Below are 15,817 nucleotides of genomic sequence, written 5' to 3'. Positions count from 1 at the left end.
CAACATCGATTCCCCAATAAAAATTGAGACCGGCTTTGAGTAGTGAATACGATCGAAAACCATGGCGAAGGAAAAAGTCGCCCAAGAAAGGAAGAAATATCGCTCCTGCATGCGAACAGATTACTTCAAGGCGATATGCTAGACACATCGATGTGAATGAGGATACTCATAGAGCCATGTCAGAACCGAAGCGGTCGAACAAATCAGGCTTTCAACGGGGATTCTTACTGCGAAAGAGCTCCTCCGTGAATGGTCGTCGAACTCGATCGGCGGGACGGCACCAGTCCGCGCCAGTCCGTTACAGTACTCCTGTACCTGCTGTACCGATTAAATCGTCAACTCTGATTGAATGGGAAAAGGAGGAAACGCCCCGGGATACCTCTCTACTTTTTGTGAGCGAGCAGAACCAAATTGCGGAAGGTCCGTCGAGTGTATCACCATCGACTGCGATCGGCGAAACGGCTATCACTTCCTTGTCCCTCGCTGGTTTGGGAGAAAGTGAGTTAACGAACGACAGAAATACCTTGGGGCTTGTGGAGACGTCTTCAAGGCGACGCGTTGAGATCCTGGAGGAAGAATCAAATTTGGACGGTCCCATTCCCAGACTGTCAGCCTCTCCTTGGCGCGGCATGACTGAAGTTGAACGAGACGTGGAAGGCGCGGAGGCGCCGATATCGGGAACTTTATCCTTGATGAGCCCAAAGGTATTATCGAATAAGAAAGCCTCGAGACCCTTGATTCAGATTATAGAAAATGATGTGAAAATGGACGCTGTGGCCACGGAGGCCGCCCGGAACGACATCCAGTCATTGCGGCGCCCAGAATCTCACACGGCGTCGTTTTCTGCCGAGAGTCCGACCGCGGATACAGTCGCTACGAACAAGATCACCATGGATCAGGTTCTACAATCGGGCCCGGCCTTCGGCACTCTGAATCGGGAACTCGCAGTAACACTGCTCCGTTTGCGTAGCAAGCGTTCCACCACGTGGGGACGTGATGCGCTACTCTTGGTCGCCAATGAGACCTTGATGCGACCATCCGAACATCAGACTTTTATCTGGTCCACAATCCTGGATCAGCTGCTGCTGCAGCGATCGAGATTGGCCGAGCTTCGCTTGGGGGTCGTCCTATGGGAATACCTCCCGGAGTCAATACTGCTTGTGCTAGAAACACCTGACCACAGAGTAGCACGCCAGCGGGCTTTGGCGTTCATTGCAATTTTGAAATACTGGATACAGCAGAAAAAAAGCCCTAATTTGCTGTCGGTCAAGCTGCTGGACTACAGTATGCAGCAAGTTGTATCACTATTGACAAAGGTGGCTTTGGGGTCTAATAAACGTACAGTGTTGACTCAGCAGACTATTGACATAGTTCTTGAGCTGGTGGCATTGGCGGCAAATCGTCTCATTTTATTAAAGGAGGAAGGGGATTGCAGTTTGGATGCGGCTGCTTTACAATCCCATATTTGGCAAAACGCAAGTAGCTTGAACAAGCTTTGGGAATTTCAGCAGCAATGGCTCAATCCAGGAAACGTAAGGTGGCAGACCGATTCGACTTGCATTGCGGACGAATGCCGACTCATTGTTCTATCGGATTGGCGAGAATTGTACACCAGCTACCAATGCGCGCTTGAATCTTGTCGAATGGGGTCCTCACTGGAAATGGAAGAGACAAAGCTCACCCATGGTTGGTGCAAAGCAATCGTTGGATACAAATTTTTACCAGAAGGGGAGCCGATTGGAGGACTACAACAGGGAATATCTTCCCTGATCATTCTCTCTGACGCGGAACACATTGTCGAAAGGTTAGAAAGAGCGACTGCCTTAGGGCGGCCAGGAGATGCCTCAAGCTTTTTTGGTGATAGCCGTGCGTTGTTTAGGGGAGTCCTTGTTTGGTTAGCATCCAAGAAAAATCGAATCTTGATCTTGTCCTCACAATATAGAAAACGAATAGAAGATATGGCTAGAGAGTTCCTTGACCACAACAAATACGTGGGAGCTCTCGCCGTTCAAGTATTGTAAGTCACCGTGAGCGAGAAAGGATTGACCATATGTCTGTATCTGACACACACCTTTGTTATGGTCAAAGGAAAGTATTGTGGAACGAAAACGGAGGTCTACCTTTGGAAATTTCGAATTGGAAAACTGCTGCTTCTCCAAAGAGTCCTCCAAAACTTTTTACAGAAATGATTGAAGCATTGAGCCGGTGGTGTGCTGCGGGTCTAAGCTCAACCGCGCCAACATTTCGATCGCTCAGTCACATCGTGGCTACCAGTTTTTCTCGTCTTGGAAGCATGCATCTACGAGAGTTTATTTTGGAACAAGGTTACCAACAATGGACTATTGCTATCCTTCAATTTTGCATCTCCAACATCGGCAAGATGCAAGAAGATGATCGACTTGTCCTTAGTGAAGAAGCTGCAAGGCTCTTGCTAGAAGGCTTCGAGGAAAGTAGGCTCGTTCAAGATGCTATCAGAGAAAATGAATATATTTTTCAAAGATGCTCAACGGAAATGATTTCTCAGGGGCTCGTACAGCTACTTTCGAAGCGTGTTGACAAGGAAGAAAACCAGGTATCGGTTGGAATTGTTTTGAACGCTCTAATGCAGCTTTTACGTCCGGAGCCTCAGACAGATAATGTTTTTTCAAGCACTCAATCATTGGTTACAGCCCTTTGCTGTGTCGAAGGCGAAATAGACCTCTTGCGCCGGGACACCGTGATAAGAAAGCTTTGTACTTTGATCGGAAGATGTTGGAGGCAACGGCTACTTTTTGGGACGGACAACGACGATTTGACTTCTTATGGCCTCGTTCTCCTTGAGATAGGAGAATCTATGGTGAAGTGCCCCTCAAGTTTAGCATGCCTTGCATTATTTGGAGAATTGGTGGAAGGGCCAAGCGCACAAACAGAGGTTGGAGGTACTCAAATCAAGCGCATGTGTTTTGGTGTCAAGAGCGTTCTAGAGTTTTCGATATCCCGCCTTGCCCTGATTTCAAGCAAAGTGTCGGAATGCGCGGCTGACATCGTCTTTCATCGGCTTTTGCCATTTCTTCTATTGCGTACGGTTCCTCCTTCGCTTTTTAAAATGCACATCAGAGAAAATGTTTCAGAGTTTAGGCGAAAAGGCGTCTTGAATCTCTATGTACTGCTGGCAGATCATGTAGCAAGTTGCCTTGGTGTTGACCCGTCTTCAGACGTAGACGATGATTACAACGTAAATGAACGTCGCCTCGCGGCAGAAATCGCTGGGCGCTTCATGCCTTTCGGTGTCGACGCTAGCGACTTGTCGATGTCAATGAACCTTGAAGGTTTTTCTGTCTTTCATCGGCTTTTCTTGCCTTCCTACTCAAGACTTCTAGAGAATCTTCGAGACGGAGACGCCCAAGGGAGTTGGCCTCAATCTATAAGGTCTGCGAAAGCAGTTCTTTTCGTGGTCTGCCAGTATTTTTTGCATGCAGACTACTCCAAGTACGGAAAAGAACTTACGGTTGTAGCATCGTCCGCAATCGAAACTCTTCTGTTCCATCCGAACTACCGAAGGGGAAGTTCTTTTGATATAGAGCACCTTCAGAGTGGTTGCATAGAGTTTATATCTTATTGCATCGAAAGAGCAAGCGAAGAAGGCTTCGCTGACAAATTTTGGGAAGTAGCTCTTTGTCGGACCGATGTATCGAAGGAAGTGCCCATGTTCTACACCTCTTGGAATGCTGCAGTTCGGCATATTGCTTCCGAAGTGTATTCTATTCTGGAAAACAATGTCTTCGCTTCGAAACTGCTGTCAGGCACTGACCTCACGGGAACAAGACCAAGACCTGATTCTAGATTTGATGCTAACCGTTTCGCCGAACGATCTCTACGAGTTGCTCTTTGGGACGCTCTACTTCGAGTAGCAAAGCGCGCCCCGGAGAGGTCGTTGACCGAGTTTTCGAAGACAACTGGACCTTGGATACTCAGGTGGGGAACCGAGAAAATTCATGGCAGAGGACACCCGCAAGATCACATGTGTGTCGCTGTGGCATTTGAAACGCTCTTTCTTGTTTGCACCAGGTTACAGTCACTTGACATGATCCATCTTCCAGGGAGAGATACTTCCGATGGTATTCAAATAGCGTGCAACTGGTGCTTTCGCACATTACAATATCCTGAAGACAGAGACCAACCCGAGATTCAAGATATGCAGGAAGCGGCCGTTAAGCTTTTGACTGCACTCATTACGCTCGATAAAACAAATAGCGAATCGTCGGTCCCAGGTCGGTCCACATGTTCACTCAAGGCGTTCACAAGGTTGTACCATGTTATAGAGTCTAGACCAGACAACAAACTCAGGACTCTCGCGGAAGGTTTGCTGTCGACCGTTTCCAAAACTATATGAAATATGGTTTTGGTGATCTCCCTAAAAGATCCACCACTCGTTCAGATGCCTAATCCTAGAGGATAGCTACGGCGGTCAAAGTTGCACTAAATTTTGATTTGGCGTAGGACCTCGACAATGACGTCAACTTCTTTGCTGAGAAAGATCAATACCTTCTCGATTGACTCTAGTCCTTCCGAACCAATGCTATTGCCATTTACTGCCATAACAACATCGCCAATCTTCATGCCGTCTATCGAATTATTTTCGTGGCATGCCGTCACAGACAGAAGACTATTTCGGGTAAGCGGAATTTGGGTAGCTTCGAAACCCAGATACCATCTATGACGCAAAGATGGGCGATATAAACGAGCGAAAATATTTTCAGTAAATGCATCAGGTTCCAGTTCTGAAGTCAGGGGACGATCCAGCCTTCCCTTCGATAGAGGTTCGGGTAGGGTTTTCTCGTCGACTTCGTTTTCCGAGTCGCTTGTGTCTCTTGCGCTGCTTGTAATACTTTGTAGCTCCGGAGCCAGAGCAGTGCCAGGCATGTCCAAGTGTCCTGGCGTGTCCTCGTTCTGTGGCGATTCAAGCGAAAATAGAGCGTGCTGAAACAAACCCCTATGTCCGGCGTGCTCTGGGGCCTTTCTGTTGGAAGGCTGACTTGTACCATCGCTTGAAAAGTCTCGGTGATATGGGCAGCGAAACTTAGGATGGCTTTCCTTAAATTTCCAGCCTGTTGATTTTGCGCAAGGGAAGTGGTAAAGGTCCGCACAAGAAGGATAAGAGCAGCCAATGGTTCCTCCCTTTACACCGCATTCGACGCAGATTCCCGAACGGTCGATAGCTTCAAAGACATGACGGAATTCTTTTTCGAATCTTGACATTGGGTCGGGTGTAGTATCAACAATTGTGGTGTACCGGGCACAGTGCTCGTGTACAGCATCACTTCGTAATCCTTGTTGGAATGGGAGCAATGGCCCTGCATCTTTAAAATCTTCTTCCATGCCACAAAGGGCGCAAGCAATCGTCTCATTGGGCTGTTGTTTTGATAGGTAATAATCCATAGATATTCTATTGGAGTCGTATCGGTCCGTCTCGCGATGTAGATCGCATTCAAAGCTCTACAAGCAGTCCAAAGGCAACGGAGCACAATTGAGATCCAAAAAGTGCAATCAATGCAGATAGTCATCCACTCGTTTCTTACCTTGCCATCAAGCTCGAACCTCCAACCTGTATCTTCTGCACAACTGAAATGAAAAGAGCGAGAGCAATTTGCATCAACGCATCCAATAGCCGCACCAGCGGTTTTACAAATACAGCATTCAATACTTTTGCTTCTGTTGCATGCTTTGATGACATCCTTCCAACGGCCTTCGGCAACCTCCACTTCGGGACAATTTTCTGCACAGTTATTGTGCGCAAGAAGTTCGCGAGAACCTCGTTTGAAAGCTATAAGTGTGCCTTCCCGTACGCTGGTTCCTTCCCGGAGACAAAAAGCGCATTCTAGTGATCTTTTCGGGTTGAGATGTCGATACAAGGCAATGGGTATCACGCGATCTATATGTTCGTCGTCAAAGAAGGCGAAGGACATTGATCTCACGACCTCCTTCGCAGCCCTGATACCTGACAACAGCGCCCCATGTGCCATTGATGGATGGAGGGCGGTTGTGTGCTCCCCAGCAAAGAACAGTCTCATGATTTCGGAAGACCCTTCGAGCAGAAGGGAATCGCCATGTCCATTGACTGGCGACTGAAGAAGCTGAAAATCCTGATCGGTGGTGCCTGGTGGTAAGTACGTATAGGATCCACGAGAAAAGCGATCCATGCCCCAACGGGTCACCTTAAACGTAGTTGGATAAGGAACCTCAACCTTGGCGAAAAGAGAACGCAATGTCGAAACAGCTTCGGCAACTACTTGCGTCTCGGGAATGCTCTCGCTTTTGACTGCTTCTTTACCTGAGATCAAAGACATCAGGATTGCAGGAGCAGAGTCGCTGCCTGTTATCCCCTTTCCAATGTCAAAGAACATATAGTGATGCGGATTTATCCCGGATGCATTCCCAAAAAGGGTCTGGCCCTCCCTCATTGTTGACGTACCCCTCCAGAATGGGAACGGGAACTGAAGATAAACCTTATTGAGCAGCCCAAATCCTACTGCTCCAATAGCATCTCGTTTGGAGAACGGTAACTGAGGGAAGAAATTCAGTTTGTCCTTACCGCTCTCTCCATTTTCTATGGATTCCTTAAGTACCCCTAGGGGAACCGCACAGACAACAAAATCACAGAAAAAACTTCGCTTCCCATTTTCAGAGGTCACACGACACGTATCGGATAGCTCAACAAGATGCTGGTGACGAGACGAGCTTGAAAAATATGACTGAGTAGCCGTCTGTCGTGCATACTCTAGCTTTCCGACAGGAAAGTCTGATTCGACTTTGAACCTATCCCCGTAGCGAGCGAGAACACTCGCGAGGTGTTCCACGACAGTAGAATATCCTTGCTTTAAAATGACGTGATCTCCTTCAAAGGCGTGTCGTTCATCTATGTCCCAAAATTTCATGGAAAGGTCCGCCACATTTGCACCCAACGCGTATTCAACGTTCTTCAAGTTCCAAAACAGCATCCGACGCTCTTCATCGGAAAGCAACGCAAACTCAGCAGATTTATGCTTTTCAATTGCGCGCCCGATAGCCTGATCTACAGAAATATCCGATGATCGTCGATGAGACGCTGGCGCCGTTCTCAGCGGTTCGCCTCCCTCACCCTCCCTTCGCAGTTCAGACGCATACCACCTAATGGCGCTTTGACTGACTCCAGCTGACGAACGAGCCTTGGATCCCCACAAGTCATCGGCCTGTATTTGAAGACAGGAGAACGTGGTGAGCGACATACTAGCTCGTGCACTGGAATCCAGCCAATCTAAATCTTCTTCAACTTACGGCGTGGTCTAATAGTGTATCGAAAAGCTGCCCTGCCTTCTCGTCTTTTTCGCTATCAACCTCTTCCATCCCTGCCCTTAACATCTTTACTTCTTCACTAGTCGTTACGAAGTCAACACCGGCTTCTCTAGCTAGCGCTGCAAGTGGATTCTGATCAATACCATGAATCCAGGAAGCCCCCAGATCAACCGGGAAAGCAGAGCTTTGATCAGCTGACTTGAATGTTTGTCTATCGGTCCAAAGCCTCCCGCCCAACCGCGAGCGCGCCTCTACAAGGATTACCTCTAAGTCGATGCCTTCGCGTTCGGATTCCCGAAACAGCTCTAAGCAACATGCCAATCCAGCAATACCCCCTCCAACGACAACAACCCGATACCCAAAAGAGCGCGGCTCCATCGGAATAGTGTCTCTTTCCGTTCCTGCCAAACCCATGATTGGTATTGGCATCGATTTATCATTCCAGATCACGTTGCCGTTGCTGTCCTTCTTCATACTGAGCATTTCCAAAACTTTCTGCTGAGCAACCTGTAGGTTACTCAGAGGAAACCAGCTCGGCAAAGGTGTACACGTCAGAAAAGTTTCCAAACCCATTGACATACGCATTCCCTCGCTGCTTTCGACCTGGTCATCTGCAGCTTTCAGGGTTGTCTTCGTTGTCTAAAGCAGTCAAAAAACCGATGAGCTCGCCGCGATATATTCCGAGAAGAAACTTAGAGGCACTTACCAGGTACTGATAGTAATACTTCCCCACGAATCTCCCACCCGTTTGACACGCATTCAAGATTTCTTGAGCATGTTCCAGATCATGCTCTGCTGCCGAGTCGACGTTTGCAAAAGTAGCCAACAGTAGTCGATACCCGCCAGTCGAAGCGCCGTTCTCACCTGGAATGTAGCGAAACTTTTGGACTTGTGGTGTAGCGTCTAGCGAGACATTTGGCACTATGGTGGTCAAAGCACAATATTCTCCGATGTTGTCAAATTTGAGCTTTTTAATGGTGTTGGGATCACCGCCTTGACCAGTTGATTTGTCCTCATGCGGTCTTTTACCAAAGTTTTTAGAAGCCATGGAATTGTTGCTATTCTTTTGTGACATTCCTGACGCCAACATGGCCTGCATTCTTCGATTCAGATCCAAGCCGCTGGCTTCGTTTTGAAAATACAGGATTGATGCTGCTTCCAAGGCAGCCTGTTCAATCAAGACTCCGTAATAGCGCTTGTTCTGTACAGTGGCCGACACGTAGCATCCTTCGCCTACAGCACTAGCGGTGGCAGGGTTCGAGGGATCCTCTAGAGCAAAGGGTTGCTCAACCACTACATGATCAATATTTTGAAACCGACGAAGTTTGCCTCGTGCGCCACGGCGCCCTCGGCCCCGTTTGGGTGTCGCCTGGTACCAGGGAAGGAATTGGAGATCGATGAGGTCTAAGGTGTTAGTAACAAAACTTCTAATGAGCGCAGAAAGTTAAAACTTTTCAATCTGTGTTCGCGATTAAATTGCTGTGTCTCTGAGTTGATGTGTTATGTATTATACGATTCGCTTGCCGCTGAACAACTCTTCGTGGCAGCAAGAATTGTGGAAGCCTACCCAAAATTGGATTGAACTCAATTTCGGCCACGTAGTTCTAGTACAATTTCTACAGCTGAAATAGTTTTACAGAGGATTCGCCAACATACCTTTTCCGACATGCCAACAGTAAAAACCGTTGTTTTTGTTTGGCACGTTCCTTATAATCGATAGTAGATGGCAACGGTGTGCTGCTGCTTTTCGGTTTGTAGGAGGCGAAAGGCGATGGACGGCATAGCACACGTTCTAAACCGGTAACTAGATGATCAATCTCTTTGATCGTTCCCTCTCGAGGCCGGGATTCCCTCATCCGATGGACCACGACATTTCATTCCTTAGAGTGAGTTCGATGCTCGCCGGTCAGATTGTGCGTAGTGCGACATAAAGACACGTCGCTCTACTATGTCTAGTTCTTAATTGACAGCAGATTTCGATTCAAACTATTATTTTCAATATCTCAATCGACACAACGTATTATGAATAGATAAGCTTGCGTTATTCACTTATGACATCTTCCATTCGGAACCGCAACCGAAAGACCAAAGCAATCGCACCCGAGACCGAATTTTCCATTGCCGAGACTGTCACCAATCGTCGTTGTCACCTTCACCCTCCTTGTAGATTCAACACGCTACCATGACGCGCTACCAGCTTTCGATGCACGCCGAGCATCTACCGCGAAACTGGTTTCACACACCGTCGCCATATGCCGTTGCGACCATCACCGATGGTCCGCTCAAAGGCACCAAGATTGGTCAGACGGAAACCCTGCCAAAGACTACCGATCCGGACTGGGTTGCGGTACTCTTTTTCGAAACCGATTCATCCATTTACATGCCCCTCAAAATACAGGTCTTTGACGAACGCGAGTATAACGACGATATCTTGTTGGGGGAAGCTACCTTCGAAGCCACTGAGATTTTTGGTGCTGCGGGACATTTGAAGTCCGCCCAATTGAACTACAAAGGGCCCGCCCAACTGTACGTATCCGTCCAAACCTCAATACAAGGAAACGACCGCGGAATTATGGAATTACAGTTTCGAGGATTGGATATAAAGAATATTGAACCTGGTCTGTTAGGATTGGGACGATCGGATCCCTTTCTTGAACTGGCCAAAAAGAATGCGGATCATACGGCGGGTGTGGTAAGATGGAATGTCGTGCACCGGTCCGCACACATACAGGACCATTTGAATCCCTTTTGGGAATCCTTCACGGTGGGACTTGAAGAGCTCTGTTACAATGACTTGAATTGGCCAATGCGTATCTTAGTCAAGGATTGGCAAGCGAACGGACGCCACCGTATCATTGGGCAGTTTGAAACCACAATGAGTAACCTGATGGAACGAGTGGCCGTTCGAGGTAATGCGGATCGGCAAGCGGCCTTCGAAATATTTCTGGATTCCTTGGGCGGAAGCTCGGGTAAATCCAAAGGTTTCGTCTGTGTGCTCAAAGCTACCTTGTATCCAGAAAAGTAGACGTTCCGACCTGCTGAATGCAGTTGCTCACTGTACGGTTGGCGTCGGCCAGCTTTGGTCCCTTTGTACTCAACACGGTCTAAGGGCGCTGTCCCTGTTACATGCGCATTCGTGGTAAAAAGGGTTGGATTCGGATATGGCCATCCAGATCAATTGGAGGCTGTATATATCCGACGTTCCCAAGCCCAGATCGGAAAGGAATATCTAGTTTTCATTGGTTGTAGTTTCTTATAATTGTTTCGTGTAAAAAGTGTTTCAGGGACGTATTCGTAGACAAACTCTATTTACGAGCAACACACGTTATAATAGAGAAACACAACGAATCTACGGACGACACTTTCGCAGCCTGCTGGAGTAGCAGCTGCTGCTCACGGTCAGTGAGAAGATTCGACGCCATTTGGCATGCTTCAGGCACCAAACTTGTCACTCTTCCACCAGGATGGAACGTTGTCCGCTGAGGAATATGGCAAGGGAACGATACCGGTTCCGGCCAAAAATCTGCTAACTTTCTGCACCACTTGCAGAACGGGAGATCCTACACCGGCTGGTAAAGGGAGGCCGAGAGAAGCCAGTACCCCAAATGTCAATCCGCGGCCACCCGTAGTGGCGTTGGGTTCGTACAAGTCCGCGACGTAGCCCGCCGAGAGGTACCGCACTTGGAGACGTTCGTTGAAAGTCACACTCCAAACTTCGGTCGAGCCACGGTACTGCCGTTGGTCGGGCGGTGTGACGGTCGCCGCCAAGTTCCCCAAAGCGCCACCCAGGGACTGCTGGTACGTGCCCGTGGCGCGGAGGAGAAACCAAACGCGGCGGGGATCTTCGGGATCCACACTAAAGCCAAAGGCGTTGGGCGCCACGTCTGGTAGTGCCCGGTAAACGGCAAAGTACTCCAGCACGCGTGCGTAGTCGTGCTTGCCCAAGGGTCCAATTACGGGCCCGCGAAAGACAAAATCATCGGCCAGACGATCCTCGTCCAAAGCCGAATAGTACCCCGTGCTGGTTTGCATAAAGGATTCGGCGGCGGCCAAAAGCGTTTCCGAATCCAACAGTACGGGCTGATCCTGGGTTGATACCGAGACATCGATGCTGGTTGCCCCACGCTCGACCAGTGCACGGTGTTTACCCGGCCCTCGTGAGAATGACGCGAACGAACCGTAGTAGTGTCTCGTCGTAGGAGGACTCGTCCAGGCCGTGGCGGGTATCAACAACGCGAGGATCGCGAGACCCGTTCGGCACGGGACCTCGGTAAGTCTCATTGTACAAACGAGGATTCTGTGACGCAAGTTCTTGACTGACCTTTGCTCAGGAGATACAATTGTTCGTTCCGCACACTTTTTGTGGAAGGGGTTATTTTCTCGCTACTTGTGTCACACACCACGTCATTCTCACCGTTTGGATCAATTAACCCTTCCCCTAGCTAATGTAAGATACCAAGTTTGCGGGTCCTTTGGTTCCGTTCCACTGGGCCGTATTGTTTTTGCGGGCACAGCGGATTGTGTCTTCCGCAGCGACTTCTAGTTAGGCCCCCTCGGGGTGGGAACTCTACTTATGGACTTCGATCGAATCCTTCGTAATCTTCCGAATCACCGCACCTTTTTCGCCCGACGAGGAATGACTGTGAGTTATCCCAAAAGGATGCTTCCCAATATCCTGTTACCTACCAAGTCCGTCGACCACCTTCTTCTATCCGTTCGATTCCCCTTACAGTTAGCTTCTTCCACTGCGATACCGTTACTGCGTACTCTGATTTGTCGTCGTCCGTTTCCTCTAAAGCTCCGTCGGATTCGCACTGGTAGAACAAACCGTCCAGCATGAGTGACACGGCCGATGCACACCGCGGCGGTATCCACCAGGACACGATCCGGGAAGAACCAACGACGAGTTATTCCTACAGCGTGACTCACAGCCCGTCGGGCCAATCATCGTCGTCGTCCCGACCTCCCTCGCACATGAAAAATGAAGTGTCCGGCGATCACCGACTCTCCAGGTATGTACACAACATACCACTGTGGAGAAGCAAAATCCTGAGTATCTACTCCGAGGCACCGTAACGTACCGTACCGCCACTCACACGGTTGGCTTTCCTTTCTGTCTCTTCCTTTTATAACACCCCCCCATTCTCGTGTTGTTTCTCTCTCGAATGCAGTATACACCGCGGCGAATCCGAAGTGGAACAAATGGCGGAACGAATCGAAACACTCCGGGCCAATCGCGTCGTCATTACGTTTCCCGTCCGTGTCCGCTTTCTCACCGAGTGTCGCCAGATTGCCGTCGAACAGGGCTACGACTCCACCAAAATTAGTCGGACCGATCTCGAAGTCTTGCGCTCCCGGATTGCCGAAGAAGCGTCGCGGACACCGGAGGTCTGGACCCGCGCGTTGGGCGTTTTGGGTTTCTACAACGTGGCGCCCGCCTTGTCGGTCGTGCTGGATCGGGCGATGGAAACACTACTACTGCACGACGACGACTGGTTGCACTACCAAGACTTTTCCTTCTACTATACCCGGGTGGTGGCCCGTTGGCCCTGGTTGCGTTCGGAAATGCGCGTCGCTTGTCTCATTATTTTTGCCTACTATTTTTTTACGCCTATTCTGTTCTGTCACATTGTCCAAGAAGACACCATTTGCGTGGATCTCGGCCGTTCCTACGACGGGTGGTTATCGAGTCTGTACTTTGCGTCGACGACGCTTTCCACGGTCGGGTACGGAGATTTAAAGGTGGAGCAATCCCCACGGTGGCGGTCTTTCATCGGATCGCTCTACATGATCGTGTCGATTGTCGTGGCCGTGGTGGCCTTTTCGGCAGCCGCCGGCAACGCCTTTTCGCCATTGAACACCTACGACGCTTGGATCGCCAATTTCTTCATTGGTGATCCACACCCCAACGATTTTCTCTACACCCGCGTCGCCCGCGTTAAACTCGTCAAGATAACGGAGATTGTCGTCCAATTCGTCCTCCTCAACCTGATTGGCGTCTTTGTGACGCGGTACTACGCCCGGCATTCCGAGGTGGAGGAGCAGCAGTGGACGTGGATGACGTCGTTGTACTGGGCCATCCAGACCACCACGACAATTGGATACGGTGACTTGGATATGCCCTTTCAGTTACGATGGTTCCAAATCTTTTACCTCACACTATCGACCTACTTTGTGGGCAATTGTCTGGGCAAACTGGGTGCGTTACGTGCCGAATTGGCGGAAGTCCGACGACGGTACGTGTGGGAACGCCGCAAGGTAACCCGTCGGTTCATTGACGAACTACAGGCGTACGAACACGACGACAACGTGGATCAGTTCGAATTCCTGGTGGCGTCGCTGTTGATGCTCAACAAGATTTCGTCCGCGGACGTGACACCCATTATGGACAAGTTCCGGGAACTGGCGGGGGGCAAGGGCTTTATCAACGCGTTGGACGACGCGGAGGAAGATCCGATTGCGGACGAAGCGGAAGCGGTCGACGCCGACATTCAGGGTCAGCAAAGCTAACGAATGGCAAACGTACAGCAATCCGGTTTTGGGGCGACGCGTGGAAAACCATACCGACGACTCTTGGTTGGTTTGGGGTTGAGTGCTACTGTTTATGTACGTACGTACGTACGTATGAATGAGTGTATCTGTGTGTATATAAAGAGATAACGTATAAAGATGCATTAGGTATGCAAAGGGACGCGTCTCCCGGAAACAGTGTCTTAACGTCGTCACGATTCGCGGATGGCGTCTTCCCGGGGGAGCACTACCGTGGGAGCCGGTTGCGAGTCAACTTTATGGGACGCGTCCTCGGAGGTGCCCATTGGTTCGCTGCCCGTAGTGTTGTTGTTGTTGTTGGCTGTAGTACTAGTGCTGTTGGCCTCGGACGACGCAAGAGCCTTTGCCGAGGCGACTGAGTCTCGGAGTTCAGGATTGGTGTTGTCCTGGGCATTCTGTTTCTGTTTCTCATCCTCCGCTGCGGCTACTTCGGCTACCATTTTTTCCGTATGAACCAGTTGTACTTCGGGAGCCTGTCTGGGTTCGTCTGGTTCGTCGACAACCGGTTCCTCTCGCTCCTTCTGTTCTTCCGTTTCTTCCTCGTCGGTTGCTTCTTCCGGATCCCGTCCAAAGACGTGATCGCCCGTCAGCACTTCTTGTTTATCGTTGCGTTTCTTGACTTTTCCCTTGGCCGCATCAATAAGATGCTTGCTGGTCACGTCGGCGGGAAAGAGATTCACGTAGGACTTGTCTTCCGGACGCACTCGTTCCCGCGCCAATCGTTCTTCTTCCCACGTGGCTTCGTCGGTGCGTTGTTCTGCTTGTTCCGCGGCTTCCGGACTCGTACCGACTCGTGCGGACGTCTCCCCCACAACGGCGTCACTGGCTCGTGCGGATTGTCCCCGCACGCCTCCAGCGGATCGTGGACGCGTCGGTGCGTTCGGCAACGACGACGTTGTCAACGTGGTGGAAATGGTGGGTGACGGCCGGCCGTAGCCCAAAACACACGCCGTGGCCGTGACGACGGTGAGGACGGTTACCCACACAGTCCACGCACGAGACGAATGGGGTGGATGATGCAATGGTGGTGGACCCCCCGACGGTCCTCCCGGACGACGCCACGGTTCCTTGCCTTCCGTACGGAAGGGATTGTGCGGAACGGGAGTTACCATACTCTACGTGTGTGTGTGTGTCTATATGAATATGTGTGTGTATTGGATGCACGATCTACCCAAGTTCCAACGATGAGAGTGAAACACACTCACACACACACACACACACACTATACCTTGGAATGGGAGACGAGTATGGTGTTGCGGGTACACTAGGATGGTCGAGAATGGAATACACGCGAATACCTGCCAAAGAAACGAACCGGGCAAGTCACTGGTTTTTTGTGTATCGCGGGTGTGTGGGAAGGCTCGGTAGGCTGGTACAACACGCGCACTCCGGTGCGTTCGCGGAATCGCACACGAGGGGTTTGGAACGACGAGGAGGGGTACGACGGTTTCCACGCGAATAGGTACTATTGGGTCGAGAGCGGTTTCCAGTTTGTTGGTTGCCCGTGTCGGCTTCGGTACAGTCGCGTAGAACACACACACACACGTGACGAACCATCGACCGTTGGAGACCCAACCGATGCGGGACGATTGGGAACACGCGCGCGTGCGTGCAACACGGCCCGTAGGATCGGATCCCGAACGTGATTGTATCGGGATCTTTCGTGGACGCCCGTCCGTCTTCCGTATCGACCAGTCCACATCGAGCCCTCTATAGTAGCTAGCCTATCGAGGAGGAACGAGTCTCTTCCACCCCTACACGAATGACAGTGAACCCACTGTACGTACGAACCCCATAGACCGGAAACCCCATAGACGGAAACCCCATAGACGGAAACCCCATAGACGGAAACCCCATAGACGGAAACCCTATAGACCGGAAACCCCATAGACGAAAACCCCATAGACCGAACCCATGGACCATCGGAAGGACCCATGGATTCCAACCCATTTCATGG

At 50.2% G+C, this 15,817-nt stretch overlaps 5 protein-coding genes across 5 annotated transcripts; 3 read left to right on the top strand and 2 right to left on the bottom strand.

The window, feature by feature from the left end:
* Positions 1 to 176: 176 nt before the first annotated feature.
* PHATRDRAFT_46306 (predicted protein) lies at positions 177 to 5,114 on the top strand (the record flags this gene model as incomplete). The annotated part of the gene is made up of 3 exons (XM_002180688.1): positions 177 to 2,017; positions 2,089 to 4,284; positions 4,327 to 5,114. 3 exons carry the CDS (start codon positions 177 to 179, stop codon positions 4,370 to 4,372), a joined length of 4,083 nt encoding a protein of 1,360 aa, XP_002180724.1. The 3' UTR covers positions 4,373 to 5,114.
* Positions 5,115 to 9,493: 4,379 nt separating this feature from the next.
* PHATRDRAFT_46304 (predicted protein) lies at positions 9,494 to 10,336 on the top strand (the record flags this gene model as incomplete). The annotated part of the gene is made up of 1 exon (XM_002180687.1): positions 9,494 to 10,336. One exon carries the CDS (start codon positions 9,494 to 9,496, stop codon positions 10,334 to 10,336), a length of 843 nt encoding a protein of 280 aa, XP_002180723.1.
* Positions 10,337 to 10,743: 407 nt separating this feature from the next.
* PHATRDRAFT_46303 (predicted protein) lies at positions 10,744 to 11,592 on the bottom strand (the record flags this gene model as incomplete). Its single annotated transcript, XM_002180495.1, has 1 exon — positions 10,744 to 11,592. One exon carries the CDS (start codon positions 11,590 to 11,592, stop codon positions 10,744 to 10,746), a length of 849 nt encoding a protein of 282 aa, XP_002180531.1.
* A 390-nt stretch (positions 11,593 to 11,982) lies between these two features.
* On the top strand, positions 11,983 to 13,996 carry PHATRDRAFT_46302 (predicted protein). The gene is made up of 2 exons (XM_002180686.1): positions 11,983 to 12,323; positions 12,483 to 13,996. Exons 1-2 carry the CDS (start codon positions 12,148 to 12,150, stop codon positions 13,819 to 13,821), a joined length of 1,515 nt encoding a protein of 504 aa, XP_002180722.1. The 5' UTR covers positions 11,983 to 12,147; the 3' UTR covers positions 13,822 to 13,996.
* On the bottom strand, positions 13,952 to 15,796 carry PHATRDRAFT_46301 (predicted protein; the record flags this gene model as incomplete). The annotated part of the gene is made up of 4 exons (XM_002180494.1): positions 13,952 to 14,975; positions 15,084 to 15,371; positions 15,404 to 15,614; positions 15,648 to 15,796. 4 exons carry the CDS (start codon positions 15,794 to 15,796, stop codon positions 14,034 to 14,036), a joined length of 1,590 nt encoding a protein of 529 aa, XP_002180530.1. The 3' UTR covers positions 13,952 to 14,033.
* Positions 15,797 to 15,817: the final 21 nt, after the last annotated feature.

This window comes from Phaeodactylum tricornutum, chromosome 9, assembly GCF_000150955.2.
Source record: "Phaeodactylum tricornutum CCAP 1055/1 chromosome 9, whole genome shotgun sequence".
NCBI classification, from domain to species: domain Eukaryota; phylum Bacillariophyta; class Bacillariophyceae; order Surirellales; family Neidiaceae; genus Phaeodactylum; species Phaeodactylum tricornutum.
The sequence above is the reverse complement of the archived record's forward strand: the minus strand, read 5'-3'. Positions and strand labels throughout refer to the sequence as shown.

Coding starts and splice junctions, on each gene's coding strand:
- PHATRDRAFT_46302 (XM_002180686.1), top strand. CDS start 12,148: ATGAGTGACACGGCCGATGCACACCGCGGCGGTATCCACCAGGACACG. Junction 12,324..12,482: donor GGCGATCACCGACTCTCCAG/GTATGTACACAA, acceptor TCTCGAATGCAG/TATACACCGCGGCGAATCCG.